Below are 15,560 nucleotides of genomic sequence, written 5' to 3'. Positions count from 1 at the left end.
ATTATCTCCCCTGTTTAGTAAAATGCATTGTATCTTTCATTTCCCTATAAACCCATAAATTATTGGAGAGAAACACTATTTTAAGCTGGTATTGCATGACACTGTTAATTGTGAATAAAAAGAATTACATTTATGTCAGGATAAGCTGTACATTTTCAAAATTATATGGAATTTTAACTTTGTTTCATTGAAACTGGCAAATAACTGAAATAAGCAAGTTTAGCCACCTTGAAACATTAAACAGTAAGAATGTTTGATGTCCTGTGAGTATTTTAAAGTCTTAACTAAATAAATCAATAGAGTTAAGTGTAATTTCCTTCCATGTTGTGGTTTCAAAAAGCTTTTTTCTACTTGAGGGTCCATTTCAATTTCTCGGCTTTAATAGGCGGTATGGTTCACTGGTCAGTGTTTGAGATTGCTGTTAACAATGCACCCCTTTACTTCCTATTTTCTGGTAAAGTTCATTATCCAGCCTTACATATATGATGACTTTAAAGCTGCTTAATGTGTCCCTTGCTTATTGTTGGCCTGAATTCCATGCTCTCTGTCCAATTTTGAGATTTTTTTCTGATTCCTTTCCATGTGTACTTATGTCACCAGCCTATATCATAGATGATTATACTTTTGATTTTTGGAGTATATGAAAGCACAAACATTTGTGATAGCCCCTCCATAGATGATTTACCAAATGCTGACAGCCATTTGAGTGTTTAATTATATAAACAATGGATGGTGTAAGTTCGAGCAATCTCAAACAATATCAATCGCATCATGTCATGAGTGTCAAAACCATATTCCATGAATGTAGCAGACTCTGCTATGTTCTGATGATGTCAGCAAAGGAAGGCAAACAACAGACCACTACTCAATTTTAAATATGTATTGTAACTGGTTTTGAGGTTTAAAGATTTGTTCAATTTTTTAGTTGAAAAAATATTTTAGGGTGATATGATCTATGCAGCCTCAATCATTTATAGAATTGACCCCTGACCACCATCTTTTATGAAATATAAATGAACTTCCATGGTCAGTGCATGAAGGTAAAAACTTCTTTATTAATACAGAAATACCTTTTGTAAAACATTGATGAAGTGTACATCATTAAACTCTCACAACTCTTTCTGTGCATCAAAACTATGTATTCTGGTGCCATATAGACATGCTGGATAGGAACAAGTAGTGAAGTTTAATCCAATTTCCATTTTTTTCTGAGAAGCTACATATATATACAATATATAAATCACAGATTTGACAAGTGCAAATATATTCTGATTTGTCTACAGGTTCTACTACACCAAATCAGTACCAGTTTGGAGAGTGCGGTTTTCGTAGGGAGCCTTCAGTGCAGATCGAGAGATATCTGCAGGCTGTGATTGGAGGATATTCTGTAAGGTTTTTATGTCTTTCAAATGTACATCCATCCAGTTATTAAAACTGACCATGTTTTTCTATATTTAGTACTGTCTTTTTCAACATGATGACTTATGCTGAATGTGACCACAGCTATTTTCAAGTAGGTGACATTTGGTGCGAAACTGGGGGTGGTGTGTTTAGCTTCCGGTACTCGGAAAAGGAGCTGGCTAAGCTAGTCATTTTTATTTTTTTTATTGCTGCTCTAAGGCCAAACTGTGCACACACGTACAGGTAATAGCTGTTGAATGCTTAGTTATTTTAAAAAAAATCATAACGTTACTATAGACGTCTATGGTAAAACATTTGGTTGTGTGTAACCTAATGGCAGGGGTCGTTGCTCACAATAGCAATCACTGGATCATCTGGCCCAGACTCGATTATTTACAGACCGCCTACATATAGCTAGAACATTGCCGAGTGCGGCATTAAACCACAAACAAGGCTCTCACAGGGTAAATCACACCATTTATACCCCTAGGGATCGTGGTACATAGGCTCACACAGGGTACATCACACCATTTATACCCCTAGGGATCGTGGTACATAGCCTCACACACAGGGTACATCACACCATTTATACCCCTTTGGATCACGGTCAAAAGGCTCACACACGGTACATCACAAAATTTATACGTTAGTTTTGGGATACTTGGAACGAACTCTGGAAATCACTGTGGAGGACTTTCACAGGTTATACATCGATTTAGTTCAACCTGGCACAGTTCCACAGAGCCACTGTGTAGGACGTTCACAGGTTATACATCGATTTAGTTCAACCTGGAACAGTTCTACAGAGCCACTGTGTAGGACTTTCACAGGCTATACGGAGATGGTAGGATGATTCTACTCGACCACTTTAAATGAGCATGCTGTAACAGGTCCACCTTCATGTAACTTGTCATCTGTTTCCTGTAAATTCCTGTGAAAAGATTAGACTAACTGATCGCAGCGCCCTGACAAAAATACAGTTGGTTACATGAGTTCACACTTCAGTCGCTAACCAAAAGAGAAAGAACAACGTTTATGTGTTGTTAATGTTGATGACAATTACGATTACTGCAGCCATGGTGCATTATATAAGTGGAATATTGCTCCCTGCAGCGTAAAACATTAACCAACACAGACACATGAAGATCTTTTAAAAATCCACACTGTAATAAATAGATAATTAGAACAATCACAGTTACATTTGCCTTTGAGTATATTCATTATATAAGGTAGGCTAGGTCTGAGTCAGTCATTGAATGAATAAGTATAAAGTATATCAATCTTGTTGACTGAATGCCTGTCAGACTCTATCACTGGGTTGTCTGGTCAAGACTCCATTGTTTACAGACTGCCGTTGTATGGCACGGTTATTGCTGTGCTGCGTCGGGCACATTTTCTTTTTCATGCAGATTGTGTGAGTGGTGGGTGCTTCCGGTAGTGCAGGAATCCTTTTCGTGAACGCCTTGTGTCGGCGATCCATTTAGACACATGTCATCACTATTTTGCCGTTTACGACCAAAGGGATTAGTTATTCTCTGGCGTTGACGTTTAATATTTACATTGAGACAACTGCAGGGTTTTGGTTGTGACTGGAACTGAGCTCCAGTGTGTTGAGCAATGTCCGCAAATCAGCAAGTGGCAAGAATCAGCCCTTTTACTACACCTCTTTCACCAAATTAGAGCACACAAAACATATTTAGTTACCTTATTTGAGGCTATTCTGGATCTGTAACTGACATATATGATGACGAGTGAGTGACTGAGTGAGATAGTGGCTTGGCGGCTTGGTGAGTTGGTGGGCCTAGGATATAAGTGGATGTCTGTGCGAGTGAGTGAGGACTAAACACCTTTAGTATATGTCAGTTGTGTTTCAGCTTTATATGGGAATCATGTCTAAATGACTGATATCCCAGACGTAACCAGTGTTGAAACCGTACATACTGACGCAGATCAACTACAAAACAAGTCTTTTCTCTTTGGAATCCTGGTCTTGACATTTAGAGAACGTAATCCACACTGGTCCTCGTTATCGATTCCATGTCTTAGAACGATAAACAATACAACGATTTTCAGGGCGTTTCGATTGAGCCTTGTATTATATGGATTTTTCAACACCAACCAGGCCGAACTAATATGTGTGTTTAAAGCACATGTGTTGAATGTCTGTAAACTGTAAACTGTCTGGTTTTTATACATCTATAATATGATATGAGATGTTGACAAATGGTAACAGGGAATTAATGGTAAAAGGGGTCCGACGATAATATCGGACCAATGTCGACCTGCGTATATCCCTTACGCCTGTAGACTCGTCTTCTGATACATTGCAACCTTCATGACGGCCATATGTATCCACTTCATAGACATCAAACAGATCCCCATGTACACCATATACACCGATAACCGGTACTACCGCGTCTACCTGGACACTGTAACCTTCACGTTGGCACCCGTGTATTGCCCAAAAGACAAATAACCTGTACTCCCGTCTCCATGTCGGCAATTACGGCGGTATACATCATATCCCTGAAATGTCCAAAATCAAAGTGCAGCTCTGGTGCTGAAATTCAGGCAAAGGTTTGAAGACTCCCCATTTACACGCATCTGCGTAATGAAGCTGGAATGAATTTCCTGTAGTAAGGGTTTACATTTGTGGATTTGGCCATATTTCATTTTGATTGTTATTAGATACTTGCATTTGAAACATGTCTCTAAATTTTCCCACTTTGCTTTCAGGGCTCCATAAATATCCTCGTCTCCATACCTGCTTTCCTGATGAATTAGGCAGACATGTTTTGTGTAATGATACCAGCGGATACATTGTTTTGAGTTTCGTGTTGCATTAAACGAGACAAATTCAGTTTGCACACTACGTCTTGATATACACTATTTCCAATATTCGACCACTGAAGAGTTAGATACTCGATTTGACGAAAAACCAACAACATTTTATACCATACACATTTTAATCAATTATAAAAGCAAATGCAAGCAATATATTTTAGGACGTACAGATGTAAAGGCAATTTTACATTTTCTTGCTCATGAATATCGTCTTATATTTGCCTTAGTTTATGTCTAGATTAAACATGAATACAATTCGTTATCTGCATATAGATTCACTGAATGACACAAATGAAAATAACATCATTCCGCATGTCAAGTAAATATTAAGTACAAGGACACCAAAGTTGCCGATATCATCCCACCCTTTTAAATACTTAACGTAAATCAATCCAATCTATGTGTGGTTAGTCCTGAAGCTTGGGTTTGTTGTTAAAAACCGCATTCAACAATATTCCAGCTATATGATGGCTGTCTGAAAATAATCGAGACCAGACAATACTGTGATTGACATCATGAGAATCGATCCAATTGGGATACGGTGACATGCATCAACCAAGTCAGCGAGCCTGACGACATGATCCCTATAATCGCCTGATTTGAAGGTTGCTGAAGAACTATTCTAACCCAGGGCCTAGATTTTCGAAATGATCGTAGCCCTAAAATGATCGTAAATTTATCGTAAGGAAATTGTAGGCTATCATATCATATTTTCGAAACTATCGTAGCCCTAAGATATCTTAAGATTGCCGTAAATCTAAGATAGCCCCATACCTGTCAGGATAATTCCCACCGCTATGTACTGTCCATGACCACCATAGGTCTTTACAGAGACATTTTCCTTCAGTGTACCATATGTCAGAAAACAGAATGTTGAAATGGTTGTCAGAGTGCGAGCAATAGCATATACAGTCAAGGAAACAAACAAGTAGTATGGTATGGTATGGTATCAAAATATACAGAAGAAGACTTTTTCGAAAGATTCGAAGCTAAAACATCATCCAATGCACAAAAACAAAAATGTAAATGACACAAGAAAAAAACAACAGTGCCACGGCACTGTAGCTCACCTAGGGTTTTTTCGAAGGAAGTACCATGAGGGACTTCCCAAGTAGCATAAGGGACTTACCAAGTAGCATATGTCTTCCCTAGTAACATGAGGGACTACCCTAGTAACATCAAGGACTTCTCTAGTAACATGAGGGACTACCCTAGTAACATCAAGGACTTCTCTAGTAACATGAGGGACTACCCTAGTAACATCAAGGACTTCTCTAGTAACATGAGGGACTACCCTAGTAACATCAAGGACTTCTCTAGTAACATGAGGGACTACCCTAGTAACATCAAGGACTTCTCTAGTAACATGAGGGACTACCCTAGTAACATCAAGGACTTCTCTAGTAACATGAGGGACTACCCTAGTAACATCAAGGACTTCTCTAGTAACATGAGGGACTACCCTAGTAACATCAAGGACTTCTCTAGTAACATGAGGGACTACCCTAGTAACATCAAGGACTTCTCTAGTAACATGAGGGACTACCCTAGTAACATCAAGGACTTCTCTAGTAACATGAGGGACTTCCCAAGTAACATCAGGGACTTCCCTAGTACTATGAGGGGACACTGTGGGTCTTCCCTAGTAACACGAGGGACTTCCTTTGTACTATGAGGGGACACTGTGGGTCTTCCCTAGTAACCCGAGGGACCTCCCTTGTACTATGAGGGGACACTGTGGGTCTTCCCTAGTACTATGAGGGGACACTGTGGGTCTTCCCTAGTAACACGAGGGACTTCCTTTGTACTATGAGGGGACACTGTGGGTCTTCCCTAGTAACCCGAGGGACCTCCCTTGTACTATGAGGGGACACTGTGGGTCTTCCCTAGTAACACGAGGGACTTCCCTTGTACTATGAGGGGACACTGTGGGTCTTCCCTAGTAACCCGAGGGACCTCCCTTGTACTATGAGGGGACACTGTGGGTCTTCCCTAGTAACACGAGGGACATCCTTTGTACTATGAGGGGACTTCCGAAGTTAAATGAGTGACTTCCCAAGTAACACCAGGGACTTCCCTAGTCATATCAGGGACTTCCGAAGTAAAATGAGGGACTTCCAAAGCAACATGAGGGACTTACAAGTAGCCTGTTTGTCTTCCACAGTGACATGAGGGACTTTCCTGTTACCATGAGGGTCTTCCTTATTAACACGAGGGACTTCCCTCGTAACCTGAGGGACTTTCCGAGTAACAAGGACAACAGTTTGATGTTAATATGTGATTGTACTTTGTAAAAGTAACAGGAGTGGCTTAGTTGTAACAGCATACACAAGTAGACAAAAATGCAACTCATGTTTAATAATTTTCTGCTGAACCCTCACTTCCTAACCACCCCTCCAAAACACATAGTTTGGGTTAAACAGCTGTCATCATTGGTTACGAACAAGCATGTGCTGTTTTAGCTTCATTGGTCAAGTGGTTTTGGAAAAAAATATATTTACAGACGCCACCAATGTCGGACAACTTGACCATGAACTAACTCACTTGACTTTCAGTTATGTGAGCTAACAAAGTGATTAGTTTGAGAAACAATATGTCATATTCATCAAAACAAATACATACATCTCAGCAAATTAAAATTGAAAAAAATACAAACAAATATACAATCAATTATACATTGGCTTCAATGCATCTGCAAGGGGCAATCTGTATGATTTAGGCTGCTATAGTGAGCTTGTACAGTACTACTTATGTCCTTGACAGTCTGTATCATGTTATATGTAGGGTAATGGCCAGGCATCGGTTTTTCAAAACACTATCGCAATACTATGCATCAGAGTGGTCCTGTCAGTGTCTGTTTTGAGTTGTGTGTTTACTGATTGTCAACTGGCACTTCAGTCAGTATTTTGTGAATACCATCCTGGACATTAATGTCAGATGTTGAGTTTCATTGGAAAATGAATAAGGAATGGCAGCGGGTGCTAAATCCTATTTGTTGGAAAATGTTCTTAATGAGATTGAATACTGGAATTTTTAAAGACTTTCACAGTATATGGATACGTTTCTCGATAAGCATATTTTTGTCTGAATTACATATTAAACAACAATCAGTCCAACGATAACAACAACCTCTGATTGAAACCAACCATCTAAACGCTTCACCACAGTGGAAGCTTACATAATGTTGTGCTAGAATATTCAAAATATCTATGGCAGTTCATTTTGGACAAAATGAAACACATGCTTGTATTACAAAGTTTAGGGACACCAAACAGCCCATTTTTCTGCACCTCTTGTCTTCACTAACACCAAAGATGTTACATCATGTTGTCATGCTAGAATATATCAAATATTCTGTTTTGAAATGCCTATATGAATATATAGCTCTGCTTTAAAAGCACAGTATGTTTACCACCAAAATATTGTTTCAAGCACCAAACTGACTCACTCTAGAGGTGTCTTATATTTTCTTGTTTGGTATCAAAGTCTGTATTCAGAAAGCCTGCAGTGTACAACACAGTGGAAACATATACAGCAATGAGATGAACATAACATGAAACCAGGTGCCGACATCACTTGATCCCAGTTGTAGTGAACCCATTATAATAATCAAACCCCCCAAAAGATACATTAAAATCTTCAAAAGAAGGAAAGTATGAAATGAAATGTACATAAAAAATACTAGCATTGATTACGTAACTTCAACTCAAAGAATGAGTGAGTATGGTTTCGCATCATTTCAGCAATATTACAGTAATAACACGACAGGGGACACCAGAAAATTGTTTCACATATTGTAACCATGTGGGGAATTGAACCCGGTCCTTGGAGTCAATCTGTTATAACCACGAGCCTACCCCACTAATCTGAACGGTGAAAAAAAGTCCACATTTACATTTAAAATAGAACCAACTACGTGAAAAACATGTAGTCAAAAACATATTTCGATTGATGGAGTCTAAACTCCAGAAATCAAATGTACTTAAATATAGGCATTTGAGGTTTCTGATCAACATTAGTCTGACCAATTTTCTAAATTGTCTTAACATATGATACAATTAACTTTAAACAAATTTCAACTTATCATAGTTATACAAATTGTCTTAAAATAACTGATATTTCTGGAATTGTCATGTTATTTCAATCATTAGAATGGAATCTATCATTACATTGAATCAGGCTTCTCTGAAGATGCGGGTTGAGGACTTGATGCCTGGCTGGAACACTGTTGTTCTTGAGCAGGTTCATGTTCGTCAATGTTTGACACTTGGATATCTGCAACCTGGACTGGTTGTTGGTTCCCTGGTTCGGGATGAACGGTAATGACGGCTTGGCCCACCACTTCATAATCATCACCAGGACTACTGGAATTGGAAGCCCGTCTTGGACCAGGAAGGTTGCCTTGAACCTCAGAGTCATCTATATCTGCATAGACATGGTAACCGTCATACCATACTCTTCCAGCTGAAGCTAATAGATCTCGTATAGGGGAGATGTAGGAAGAGGCAGCCCTGATGACAAAGAGACATTTTGATGTTCATTCTACATGTATGTTAATAACAAAATAGAAGTAGTTATCGTTTGCATAAATGTGACATTAGGAATGTTGATGCATTGGATATGAAACATTAAAAAGTTAAGTACTATAACTTTTGACATTGCCTGTTAGCAATCTGCAACCCTTACAGCTCTGTTGCAGTAATAAAAAGACTCACTCTACTGTTTCATAATGTTACATCTTGATAACAATAGATCATTTCTTTTTACCACAAAATGGTGAATAACAATGATTTCAACATTCAAACACCAACCATATCTCAGATCTTCAATTCAGTAAGCTCATTAATTATTGACACATGTGCACACCTTTTTGAATACATGCCTCGAAATATGAATGGTTTTTTTTCCCTTGAATCACATTTTGCGGATTAATCACAGTGATAAGTATTAGTAAACACAGCAGGTCCACTGTTATGGTGTCTTGTATGCAGCAAGGGTGATAAGCTATTTTTTTAATGATACTTTATATGCATATGTTTGAAAGTGCTCACCTCCTTTCATGGGATTCTGTAAAATAATGAAAGATAGGTTGTCATTAGCAGGACCTGTAATTAAATACACTCACTACAAGTCACATCAGTTGCTTATCTTAACATGTTAGATAGGCATGCAAAATAAGCATCGTGAACTATCCCTTTCATTTCATAAATATATCATACAAGGAATGAATATTAAGTGTTTGGTCTACAAGAGTGTTCTGACATGGGAACCATCAGAGTGTTGTACTAAATACATGCATGATGTCAGGAAATGTTAACACTCACTTTTCAGTTGTCTGAATGCCACAAAAGCCACAGTGATGAAGGCTGCAGTAATAAAAAGTGTAACGGAGCTCGTGATGGCGATGATTGTGGTGGTCATAGTTGTACCTATATGTACAGAAAACAGAAGTGGATAACATTGTAATTAGCAGGATGGCTTTCATAAAAGTATTTGAAACTAAGTGGTCATACAGGTGGTCGTTCATATTCACAGTTAACATTGGGATAACAGTTGAGTGTTGTGACAAATTGTCGTAAGTTGGTCAAGGCTGAGACAAGCAATCAATCATCATACACTTGTAATGTACACATGTGAATCAATAATGCAGCAACATCACCATAATTAGTACAAACTTTGAACAAAAACTTTGATTATTAATTGTGCTGAGGTTTACTGGATGCAACACTTTGCATCCTATATGCATACACATTGAGAATGGATGCAATTAATTTACATTGTTAGTCGTGTGGGACAGAGAAAGTATGACTGTTTGAAAAATAAAATGTATCAAAGTTGTAGATTGCATGTCACATATGTGTATAACTGACATTTATGTTCTAATGAGTGATACACTCAAAGCCTTTCGAGCATGTGTAACGATAGGTGTGGTGACATCATTAAACTTATTGGACATCAAATGCCACTTGAGGCCAGAACAGACCCCCATGTTCATGCCTTGGAGACCCAAAATGTATTACGTAGAGTTCCCAGGACACGAATATAGACAGACCAAGGTGAATCCATGATTGAGGAAATGTATACATGTATTTCTGTTTATAATAATGACAAATGTAGAATACTATATATGACTAAAGTGTGTTACAATGTGTAATTATTAAACTAGGTTATATTTGATAATTCCTTACATCCTCAATCCTACATACGGCATACCTGCAGTAGACAGGGTTAATACCGGCCCTAACAATGGGTATGCTGTCGAACAGGCATCCAGGTCAAACGGCATTACACAGTAGGTCCATGGTAGTCTCAAATTTTAGTATTAGTCATTGATAGATGCCAGTGTTGCAAATATGTACGTAATTTAGTTGCATCTTTAAACAAGCATAACATACTGAAGTCATATTGGGGAAGTTCTCATATGAGGATTTCAATTTGTGAGCTGACCTTGGTCAAAAAGTTGAACAAAGAGCTCCAGTGTTCCCTTCTCATTGACGACAGAGAGTCTATAGGTTCCAAGGTCCCTCGTTTGCATTCTTGAGATGGAAAACGTAAACGTATAGAAACGTTTACCCTTGTGCATGGATAGAGTGTGTCGGGGGCTGTCCGACGTATCTATAACATTGATGCCTTTGTCCAAGTATTCCATAATATGATTTACTGGTCCCGGGTAACTGCAGACAAGAAATGTCCCCGAAACACTTTTACTGTCGTAGCTCATTTCAACATATTTGTCGGAGGAATCACACCTTCTTGGTTGTGCTGAAATTCACAAAGTACATGTATATTATCAAGGTAGCAAGCATAAGTTTACTGTGCAAGGTTCTCATACATACAGGTCAACCAGAAATGATCAATATTACCATAATAGCTTAGCTCTCTAACTACATCGTGGTTGTGATAGTTTTGAATACATATTTTTCAACAATTTCATATTGACAGTAGTAACGGGGCAAACAAATTTATTTTGTAAGTGATCTTGTATTTTCTCTTAGCAAATATGCTAAACAAGGTTAATAAATATGTCAAATATAAACAAATAAAGCTCAAAATGCAAAATTAATTGTAGAACTATAATAGAAGTTCTGATTAAACCTTCATAAATTTACCAACATTGCAGCCATCATGAAATATTCATCAAATCGTTCACAATCAATTACGTGTCATTAAGGGCATTATAGTTATTTCCGAGTCTAATCTAACATATATATCTCAAGCAGAAACTATATGCTTTTCCTTACATATAACATTGTAGATGGTGACAGTTTCCTTCCCTGTGGTCTCACCGACTACATTGCGAGCTACACACACATACGTCCCAGTGTGAGTACAGTTGATGTCCTTGATGACCACGTCATGTATGCTGTTGGTTTCTTTCTGCTGAACACATATGGATGATGGTGGCGGTATGCTGTGTACGTCACACTGGAAACTCACAGTTTCATGTTCATTCACAATGACATTTCTTGTTCCATTCACTGTTATGCCGGTAAAGAGTGGTCGATCTGTAATAATAGAATAGGCCTGGAGTTACGGATTCATTATTTATTTAGCTGCTTGTATTATTTTGTGTAATACCGCAGTCAGGAAATTCCACTTATTTATATATTAACCAGCCTTTGAATAATCCAGTTAGGGCCAGACAAGCCAGTGACTGATATTATGAGCATTGCCCAACAATGTCAGGCTACAATGACACTCAATCAACCAAGTCACAAAATCTGAAAACCTTATGCAATTTAGTCAAGCAATAGAGTGTTAGGGACTCATTTTGACACAGGACCCATAGGGTATATTTACAAGTAGTATTCAAAATATCAATGCTTGTATCTTTAAAATTACCGCTAAAATTACATGAATGTGGCTATTCATGACATTAGAATGCTTTTCCTGACACATTTGATTCAAGCAGGAAACCAAAACGTGCCTTGTCTTTATCCAGGGAGCCCATTGTCTTGAAGTAGTAGTAGTAGTAGTAATAGTTATTGTAGTAGTAGTAATAGTTATTAATGTAGTAGTAGTAGTAGTAGTAGTAGTACAACTACTAGAAGTAGTAGTGGTAGTAGTAGCAGCAGTAGTAGTAGTAGTGGTGGTGGCGAAAGTTCTATTTCTGTCCTAACAACATTTTTATTCAATGTTTATTTTATTTTCCCCCACGATTTCCTCATTATATACACATAGTGAGTGAGTGAGTATAGGTTTACCCTGGTTTTAGCAATATTCCAGCAATATCACGGTGGGGGACACCAGAAATGAGCTTCACACATTGTACCCATGTCGGGAATCGAACCCGGGTCTTCGGCGTGACGAGCGAACGCTTTTAACCACTAGGCTACCCGACCACCCTTTATACACATAGAAATTAGTTAAGCACCACCCGTATATTCTCAGACCGAGCAACTTTAATGAACTAGTGCATGACATGTGTAAAGGATTTCTATACCAAATATATTATTTAGAGTAAAGAAAGGGTTGAGGAGAAATTAGCTAAGATTACCATGAAATAATGTGCTCTTTTTGGAGATGTTACAGATTTGGAAAATGACTTAAATTTTATCCCCCAAAATACGAATGTCACGTTTGTTGCACATACTTAACTGCGCGTACAATGCCCACTTCTGATTCACGGAATTGAAGAACAATGTCCTGCAAGTGCAAATATTGACTTTCCATCAGTATCTTGTGTAACCTCCCTGAACCCAAGCAACTGCTTCAAGACGCCTCCTCATTCTTTGGATCAATCTCTGGATTTGATTCTGAGGAATTCTGTTCCATTCCTCAGCAGCAGTCAATTCATAGAGCTTATGGACAGGTGGGTCTCTTTGTCGAACCTGACGGCCTAAAATGTCCCACAGATGCTCAATGGGACTGAAAGCTGGTCTCATGGCTGGCAATGGAATGGTCTCAACAGCATCCTGTTGCAAGATCTGAGTGACATCACGTGCTCTGTGAGGCCTGGCATTGTCATCCATGAAGATGGGTCTTGTGGCTAGAGGATGATGATCAAAATAGGGGACGACAGCTCTCTCAAGGATCTCCTGTTGCTAACGAGGCCTATTAAGGTTACCACAAATTACCACCGAATGGTGATGAGGTCCATTTTGCAACCCAAGGAAATGCATCTCCATACCATGACTGACCCAAAGGGAACAGTCTCCTGGATATTGCAGGGAACCACGGCTGTGCTCCTTTGTCTCCAGACACGTCTACGACCATCCACACCACATAAGGACCGACTCTCAGCTGAAGTCGATTTCTGACTGTCTTGAAGGAAGGGGCTCTCCCCGGTAAACACTGTTGCTTCAAAGATTTGCTTGAGTCCCACGGACAGCGCTCTATCCTCTCTTCTTGTTGTCTTAAGGGGTCTGCAAGGTCTTGGAAGATCTTTCACATTACTGGTAGCCATGTGTGTGTTAAAGAGTTTTGAAATGATGGAAGGATTGCGCCTAAGTTGACGTCCAATTTGTGTGAGATACATTCCTGCATTTCTCATGCTAATAATTGGCCACCATGTAGCCTCTGACAATTTACGACGTGCCATGACAATTAGGGTACTGAATACGCAAAACAATTTGAAAGGAGAGAGTGTGATTCCATGATTCCAAACAATGTTGTCGGTTTGTCATTGCACGTCGTGGCACTTGCATTACATGTCTCCACACAAAGTCAAGCTATACAGCAAAATGCAATATGTCACAATGATCAATCAGTAAAATGCTGTTTTCTTAATTCACAGAATTATAGGTCTATGAATTAGGTGTTGCTTGATTAATTTCCATGTGTTCCATGCATATAAATAGAAAAGAGAGAAACTAGTAATACAGATATTTTATACAGTAATCTGTCCTTGATCACTTAATGCCTTCTCCTTGGCAATAGCTTAACACCCAGAACATGTTGTGCAGGATAAGGAATCAGATCTCATGAATATCCAGATTCATGTAAATTATTTCTTATCCAGCAACAACATATTGTAATCCTTATCCCTCAGTTGGAGGCGGGGTGTGCAGCTCGTGCTTGTGATATGCACTGCTATGCTCCATGGTTGGAGAACCTGTACTGCTTCCGATATGTGATGCCCGAAGGATAGGAAGTTCAAATAGTAGCAAATAGCAACAATAATCCCACAGACTATTTATTGTGTCATTAAATGATAGTTGAAATATCTTGCAAACACTCACCAGTAGCGGGTAATGCGGATTGGAAGTTCAAGTCCAAGTAGCGAATAGCAACAAGACCCAACAATCAGAATATGTATTGTGACACTATTTATTGTGTTAAAGAACAGCCTCTTCATCTGATTCCTGGTAGACCGTATCACTTCCGTCTCCAAGCACAAACTGGACATAATGATAAATCAACAATGTCGTCATGCCCCAGTACTAATGACACCAGCGATATCAAGAAACTTTGATCTACCTCACTTTTTGGGTGACAAAATCACATGAGGACCATGTGAACTTTGGCATTTGCTGTTACCAATGCGATGTGTCAAAAACTCTATGCTTTGTCGGGGTGTATAGATGTGATATCAGATGCTGGAGTAATAGTCTCACTTCCCTGGACGAGGTTTGAAGCACTTCTTCTGATATATACTCTTCAAAAAAAGAAACTTGACATAGATGTAAAACCACTTTTTGCAAATATCTAAAATAATTATATTAAATGAGAACCAAATAAGTCAGAACAACGCCATTGGGAGATTACAAGCTGGAGCAACTCAGCAAAAAGTGGCCAGGCACTTTGGCGTATCCAGACAGACAATCTCCGCACTCTGGACCAGATACAACAACACCAACAGAGTTGACGACAGACCAAGGTCAGGAAGACCAAGGGTGACAACCCAAGCACAAGATCGATACATCCGGCTGCGACACCTCCGAGACCGCACTACCACAGCCACGTCTAAAACCACACAGATCCCTGGGGTACGCAGAATATCAGATCAAACGGTACGCAACAGACTGAGGGAGGCTGGACAAAGACCTGTTCGACGTCATGTATTGATCCCATGTCATCTGGCGGACCGTCTGCTTTGGTGCCAACAGAGGGTTAGATCAGCGCGTGCAAGGTGGAGAAATGTACTGTTTACTGACAAGTCCCGTTTCCTACTTACACGTGCTCATGGGTGCGCACGTGTCTACAGACATCGGGGTGAATGTTACGCCCCAACCTGTGTGCAGCAGGTTGTCCCATTTGGCGGCGGGAGTGTCATGGTATGTGCCGGAATTCATCACGGTGGTAGGACGCCTCTCGTGCATGTGGCAGGTGCATTGACAGGTGTGCGTTACAGAGACTTGATCCTACAGCCTTAC

The 15,560-nt window shown here is 39.3% G+C and overlaps 2 protein-coding genes across 2 annotated transcripts; both read right to left on the bottom strand.

The window, feature by feature from the left end:
- Window positions 1–6,011: 6,011 nt before the first annotated feature.
- LOC124120415 lies at window positions 6,012–9,791 on the bottom strand. Its single transcript, XM_048380887.1, has 3 exons — window positions 9,570–9,791; window positions 9,297–9,312; window positions 6,012–8,756 (listed from the first exon to the last, which is right to left on the bottom strand). Exons 1-3 carry the CDS (start codon window positions 9,664–9,666, stop codon window positions 8,411–8,413), a joined length of 459 nt encoding a protein of 152 aa, XP_048236844.1. The 5' UTR covers window positions 9,667–9,791; the 3' UTR covers window positions 6,012–8,410.
- An 884-nt stretch (window positions 9,792–10,675) lies between these two features.
- On the bottom strand, window positions 10,676–13,651 carry LOC124114859. The gene is made up of 4 exons (XM_048380897.1): window positions 13,386–13,651; window positions 12,839–12,891; window positions 11,487–11,750; window positions 10,676–11,007 (listed from the first exon to the last, which is right to left on the bottom strand). The coding sequence occupies exons 1-4, from the start codon at window positions 13,649–13,651 to the stop codon at window positions 10,676–10,678; spliced, it is 915 nt and encodes a 304-aa protein (XP_048236854.1).
- Window positions 13,652–15,560: the final 1,909 nt, after the last annotated feature.

Source organism: Haliotis rufescens, unplaced genomic scaffold (assembly GCF_023055435.1).
Source record: "Haliotis rufescens isolate VD_foot unplaced genomic scaffold, xgHalRufe1.0.p SCAF_34, whole genome shotgun sequence".
NCBI lineage: Eukaryota > Metazoa > Mollusca > Gastropoda > Lepetellida > Haliotidae > Haliotis > Haliotis rufescens.
The sequence above is the reverse complement of the archived record's forward strand: the minus strand, read 5'-3'. Positions and strand labels throughout refer to the sequence as shown.

What these genes read in the sequence shown, in the direction of transcription:
- LOC124120415 (XM_048380887.1), bottom strand. Translation starts at nt 9,666, where the DNA reads ATGACCACCACAATCATCGCCATCACGAGCTCCGTTACACTTTTTATT.
- LOC124114859 (XM_048380897.1), bottom strand. Translation starts at nt 13,651, where the DNA reads ATGGCTACCAGTAATGTGAAAGATCTTCCAAGACCTTGCAGACCCCTT. An exon ending in CAGGAGACTGTTCCCTTTGG is followed by an intron (nt 12,892 to 13,385) that starts GTCAGTCATGGT and finishes TTGCACTTGCAG; the next exon opens with GACATTGTTCTTCAATTCCG. An exon ending in GGCATTGTACGCGCAGTTAA is followed by an intron (nt 11,751 to 12,838) that starts GTATGTGCAACA and finishes CTATTATTACAG; the next exon opens with ATCGACCACTCTTTACCGGC.